Source organism: Octopus bimaculoides, chromosome 5, assembly GCF_001194135.2.
Source record: "Octopus bimaculoides isolate UCB-OBI-ISO-001 chromosome 5, ASM119413v2, whole genome shotgun sequence".
In the NCBI taxonomy this organism is placed as follows: domain Eukaryota; kingdom Metazoa; phylum Mollusca; class Cephalopoda; order Octopoda; family Octopodidae; genus Octopus; species Octopus bimaculoides.
The window spans coordinates 35,654,541-35,661,269 of NC_068985.1; the positions used below are offsets into that span (position 1 = coordinate 35,654,541).

General features: G+C 35.2%; 1 protein-coding gene across 2 annotated transcripts in view; it reads right to left on the reverse strand.

The window, feature by feature from the left end:
* Window positions 1-1,433: 1,433 nt before the first annotated feature.
* LOC106876228 (importin-7) overlaps window positions 1,434-6,729 on the reverse strand; it is a 61,017-nt gene continuing 55,721 nt past the window's right edge. For both annotated transcript variants that reach the window (XM_052968306.1, XM_014924701.2), the window contains exon 28: window positions 1,434-6,320. In XM_052968306.1, coding sequence (XP_052824266.1) covers window positions 6,232-6,320 — 89 coding nt within the window. In that variant the 3' untranslated portion in view covers window positions 1,434-6,231. The remainder of the gene's footprint in view (window positions 6,321-6,729) is intronic.

Genomic DNA, 6,729 nt, shown 5'->3' on the forward strand with positions numbered 1-6,729 from the left:
GCTCCCAGGGGCATCCTGTCTTGAATTCCTCTGTTATCGCCTGGAGGACTATGATAAATAGGAGGGGGCTGAGAACAGAACCTTGGTGGACCCCTACTTCTACCCTGAATTCTTCACTGTACTCATTGCCAACCCTCACCTTACTGACAGCGTCTCTGTACATGGCTCGCACAGCTCTCACTAACCATTCTTCTATCCCTATTTTCCTCATTGACCACCAAATAAGGGATCGGGGGACCCTGTCAAAGGCTTTCTCCATGTCGACGAAAGCAAAGTACAGAGGTTTATCCTTGGCTAGGTATTTTTCCTGAAGCTGTCGAACCAGAAATATAGTATCAATGGTGCCTTTCCCAGGCACTAACCCAAACTGCATCTCATCTGACTCGCTTCCTAATTAGTTGGGCTATGAGCCTCTCCGTGACTTTCATTACCTGATCTTACAACTTGATACCTCTGTAATTATTTGTATCTAAAGCGTCACCTTTACCTTTGTAGCAGTTGACTATGGTGCTGCTACACCAGTCATTGGGTATGACTAGGCTATAGCCGACACTGCCAGACATTTTGAGCATCTCTGCAGTGATTCCTGATGGGCCGGGGGCCTTCCCTGCCTTCATACTCTTAATTGCTTTATCTACCATGGTACTGTCAACTCGGATAGCTGGTCCCTCTGTTGGGTCGACATTCGGCAGACTCTCTTTCTCCCATTCATTCTCTTTATTGAGCAATCTTTTGTAGTGGCATCTCCAAACCTCTTTCTTTGCAGCCTCGTTTAGTGCAAGCGTACCATCATCCATGCGAACACATTTCTCTCCCACAACATCACGATTCTCCCTCACACACTGTCTTGCAACACGAAATACTTCAAGTGTTTGGTCCTCACGGCACAGAACATTGGCAAAATATTTTCTTATCTGCTTCCCCTCTGGCTAAATAAACCTGTCGCCTAGCTTCCCTTCTGGCAGTCTGATACAATTCCCTGCTACCACCATTCTTCCAGTCCTTCCAAGGCTACTAATGTATAAGTCTTTTCAAATGTAATTCTGGAAAATTAAAGAAAATTGCCTTTGTTTTACTCATTCTACCCCACCTAAATTTGTCTTATGTACACTCAGAGAATAGAGCTAATTTAGAGATCATTTCTTTAGCTGATATAGTTTGTCATGCAGTGAACATTTGTACTAAAAAAAAAATTTCTTACAGTCAAATATTCAGTAATTACTCGTTTTGCCCTATCCCCACCCTTATAAAACTGCTTTCCACATTTAAGGTAACGAAATTTTGAGTGGATATAATAATATATCCAGATATGCATCAGATCTGAAGAAAGTTTAGAAACAAAAAATATAATTAATGAAGAAATAAAATATTCGGAAGAGACAAATGAAATAATGCAGAGATATAAAATGTAAACAAGAGAAAACAAGCATAAGAACAATCTTTAAAAGAATTTTATTTGCAGAAGATCAGTACTTAACATCACTCAGTGTTATCATCACTGATACAGAGTAGTAGTAGTAGTAGTAGTAGTAGTAGTAGTAGTAGTAATAGTGGTGGTGGTGGTGGTGGTGGTAGTGGTGGTGGTCCTAATCTAGAAGCAGGATAAAAAATAATTATCTGGATGTGATGACTAGCTGAGAACAGTAATAAACCAGGCATCAAAGATTTACAAAGGCAGCGACAGCAACAATGGTAATGGTAGTGACGGTCTTCATACTTTATATATCATTAATAATAGTAACAGTTGTTGTAATATTGTAGCAGCAGCAGCAACAACAATAGAAAACAGTTGGATTGGTGGCAGATCAGCCAGTAATGTAGAGTCAATTGAACCAATCAACTGAACCAGGTCTAAAAGAATAAGAACCAGGTTTTCCATGGGAGCAATCACAGCCCCAACTTCAACAGCTATCACAGATTAAATCTTTCATGAACACACACATACACATAGCTTCTCTCTCTCTTCTTCACACGCACACACACACACACACACACTCTCTCTCTTTCACTCTCTCTCTCTACTACCAACATTGTTAGTCATAAAGAGGAGAAAAAAAAATGCAAGCAAGTGTTCGAAGGAGAGATAAGTTATGAAACTAAATTGTAAAGAAATAAAATAGGGGCGGGGGATGATGAACGTCACATCATATGGCTCTACAAACCAATGTTTTAAACTAGTAGACACTTTCAAAAGTCTACATTTGTGGAGGGTGGTATTTTTTATGTTACATGTTTACTTGTAATCAAGTAACTACATTAGCAAAATTTAATACTTACATGTGTGAGTGTCTGCATACACATATATACATACACACCACATATATAACTTTTTTAGACATATAGGATTCGAATATTGCATATACATCCAGCAATATTCAATAGCTTCAAAAATGAGCAGGGCTTAAATTTCATTTTTTTATAAACCTGCCATACTTGAAAAAAAAAAATGAAAAAAAAAATCAAATCTATCAACATTGAAGCCATAAATTGCCATATTTTTGTTAAGATTTTTTTTTTATATAATTTAAATCTCTTAATTTATCACAGACATCTTTTTCAGCCAATAGGTGGACAATTTCAGTATATGGCATATTGTCAATGTCATTAAGAACTGGCTGAATACCTGTTCCCTGTACACAAATGTCAAGAACAACAAATCTTTACCAATTTAAAAAAAAATTGGTGGAACTATGTTTTCTTGGTAATTTTTTTAAACTTTTTTTTCATATTGTATATAAAAAAATATTATTTATTCATTAGGCCATTATTCATATCCCACGAATAATGAATTCCATAAGTACCAAAAAACAACTCCAAACTTCTATTGGCTGTGGACTGACCGGTGCACTCTAATCAACAGAGTCGCAAATTGCACAAAACATAACCTGTGCTGATCCTAATGTTTCATTGTTTTCTGTAACCGAAGTAAAGATATAAAGTGTCTACACCTTGAAGTGGAAATGTTAAGAAAATACACAAAAACTGGTTGAAATTGCCAATAAAAAAAAACTTTAGGGGGTGTTAAAATGCTATCTAAGGGGAAATTAACTGATGAACCAGTTTATGGCTTGTTACTAAATTGCTAGCAGCTGTCAGTGATAACATGATGAGTTATCAAACGACTTTATACAATATTATTCTGAGACTAAGATGAAAAATATTTATCTTAACACTAAGAAATTAGAAAAATGTTTCAATGTCACTGAATGGAGCTAATTTAATTTCCACATTTTATACATATGTGGAAGAGAATTGAAAATGTTTAAGTTATCTTCCTTTTAGTATACATCAGATTAGCATGGCCATAGGACAGGGAAGTGAGGAGAGAAATTTCAGTTCATCTTGGTAAATTGTGAAGATACATATGTATATAAATATTTACAAATTTTCAAAAAAATGAACTTCATCGTTGCCAATTAAATTTATCAACGTGATAATGATTTTTTGATATCTTGCAAATCAATCCCAAACTATTTGACCAAGGGGATTATATGCAACAAAAAAGAAATCTAACATTGTCACCCCTTCCCCCCCCCCCCCAGAGATTTCAATAAAATAGGCAAAAAAAATTTTTTCAACCCTTTAACAACCAAAGGCAGTCAATGAAAACTCCTTGCTTCCATACTGTACTGCAGAATAAACATATCAGAGAAAGACCCATACTATGAAGGCTAAATGTACAGAGCTGAATCAGATTGCATCCTTGGGTGATTTGAAGAAAGGTTAAACAATTCCATAATATTGACATTTTCCAGAAGAGTTTTAAAAACAGTTAACTTAAGAAACACTTTTGACAATAATAATAATCCATGCTAAAACAAATTATAATAATAAACGAGTACACACACACACAAACTATGAAATAAAAAAGCTACTTTCCTTAACATTATCATTTGTTGAAAAAGACTTTTAGATATCAAGAAAATAGCCACAAAATGAAAATTGCGAAAAAGTTTAACTTAAGCATGAAACAACTTTGTGGCAAACATCCTCAAAAAGTGTCATTAGTTTCACCTACTAAAACTATTAATACATTCTAGTCATTAAAAACTTTAGAGTAAAAATTAGAGTAAAAAATTACAAATGCCTAAATATTGAAGTTGCAGGAACAATCTAAGACGTATTTTATTATCAATGCAAAAGAAAGTAAACTTTTACCTCATTTTGCAAAATCTAAACTGGAAATGTTTCTACAGAAAAACATAAATGCAAAACAAGATCCTAGTGGGTGGAATAATGACAGGAAAATTGCATTGTTAATTTAAGTACATGATATTTCAAATATTCACAAACAGCAGAATACTCCTCTAATTCTAGATATCATACTTCTAAATGTCAGTATAATCTAAGATGTAAACTTTTTGCATTGCATAAGAAACAAGATCCAACAGTTGATTAATCAAATTAAAGATAGCCATCAAAAGTATCAGTGACATGTGTGTGTATGTGTTTGTGTGTGTGTGTAACAAACTATCAGAGAAAAGCAAAGAGGGAAGTAACCTATTTCAAGACACAAATTTGGAGAAATGGCAAATTAAACTCATAAGTTGTAAATTCAGGTAACTAAATTCAAGGATGTAAACTAATGTCCTCCACCCAACAAGACAATAAGCGCACTGCCTTCCTGAAATCTACTAGTAGCATGGAGAAGTTGTAGAAAACAAAACAATGACAATAGATATTGTAGGTTAACATGGAAAGCAAGCTAACAAGCTATCATTATTCTTAATGAGCTGCTCGTACATAATTAGATAAGTAGCAGCAATTAACTGGACATTTCCAAGGGATCTTTCATTGATAGATGTCTTGGAAAATGTAGAGTAAAACATCCTACCACTTTACTATACATATTCTAAATATTCAGATGACCTAAATATTTTCACACTTCAATTTCAGCACAAAAAATTCAAATAAAGAATGAACTGAAACCAGAAGGCATCGAATTGGGAGAGGGAGATACATATTCATATTATGACAATAAAGAATAAATTATAATATTGGCTTAATGAGGCATGAAACTTTAGGCATTATGACCTAAAGGTGCAATGCAATGCTTGCAGCAGGAAATGAACTTAGGAGTTTACACAAGTTCAGTACCTGATCAACATAGACATTGAACGTCATTACAATAGTAAACAATACCAGTCAAAATATGAATATTATGACGTGTGTGTGTGTGTGTGTGTGTGTGTGTGTGTGTGCGTGTGTGTGCGCGTGGTGTGTGTGTGTGTGTGCATGCATATGTGTCTGCATACACACACGTATGTGTACAGCATGTGTATAATATAACAAAAATTACCTATTATCAAATAAAATTACTGTTTGTGAAGAAATCCATAACAAAATATTTGTGAGGAGGGGATAGTCGACTGCTTCAGGCTTTCTTCGGTATGTAATATATTTTGTTTTCATTTTTATGGAAATTTTGTTGTTGTTGTATGTTGTGGGAGGGTGTTTAAAAATAAAATTAAGTCTCATTGCAAATCATTCCAACAAACAAAGCAATCACACTAGAGAGAAAGGCAACAAGTTGATAGGAGCTTAAAAATATAATTAAGTCAATAGGATTTGGCTGTGTTTTTGTAGCTAGAGATGGCTTTTTCTTTTTAAATTGTAGATTTCAGGAGAAATCAAATATAGGGAAAAGTAAAAATCAAAACAATAAATAAAATGGAATGAAATGAAAGATAGCATACAGAAAGAGGTTAAACAAAACAGGAGATTTGAAGTAAATGAACCATTGTTAATCCATAAGAACTGTTTTAAATAAAAGTTTCTAACTATTAAAAACTTTCTCCACTGAAAATCAACAGTGGCATGAAATAAGTATTATGGAAAAAAATGAGAAGAGGGATTGTGAAGAACAAAACTGAAGAGGGTCTAGCAGAACAGAAAAAAAAGGACTGTTTTGTAAAACAAGTGGAAGGGAATAGGAGGTAATAGAGCAGAAGTGGTGACATGACATAGGTGTTAAGAGTAAATTAGAAGCTAATAAAATGAAAATATTCATAAATGATAAATGAGAAAATAAAATATCTAACATAAGAGGAAGAGAAAGCAGCAGCCAATCCTACTGAGCCAGTTAGGCCCAATAGCAAAGTTTCAGGTTTTGCAATAAAGACTTGCCATTTGGCATTGTTTACAGGTATGTACATGAATAGTTGCTGGCATAACAGAAGTCCATTGGCAAAAGAACAGTTTCTTTGTGATACACCAGCAATCAGAGAAGATTCAAGGACCCATCTGGCCAAAGTTGAATGATGATGGCACATTAATATTTGCAAAGACATATCCTCCACTCTGTTCAATTCTCTTCGATTCTGTAAAAACAAAATTGTAACATCAATTTTAAAAAAAGAACAAACAAGCAAATATGTTTTCTCATACATAAGTAAACATATATTACATTTATACTTCACATCACAATTAACAGGCAAACAAATGTACAGCAACATCAATTTATTCTGGTGGAGTTTCAAGCGGGATCGTTGCCAGTGCCCCTGGACTGGCTCTTGTGCGGGTGACACATGAGGCTTTTTCGAGCGAGATCGTTGCCGGTGCCCCTGGACTGGCTCATGTGCGGGTGACACGAGGTTTTTTCGAGCAGGGTCGTTGCCAGTGCCCCTGGACTGGCTCATGTGCGGGCAACACATGAATCTTTCGAGCGGGATCGTTGCCAGTGCCCCTGGACTGGCTCATGTGCAGGCGACACATGATATCTTTCGTGCT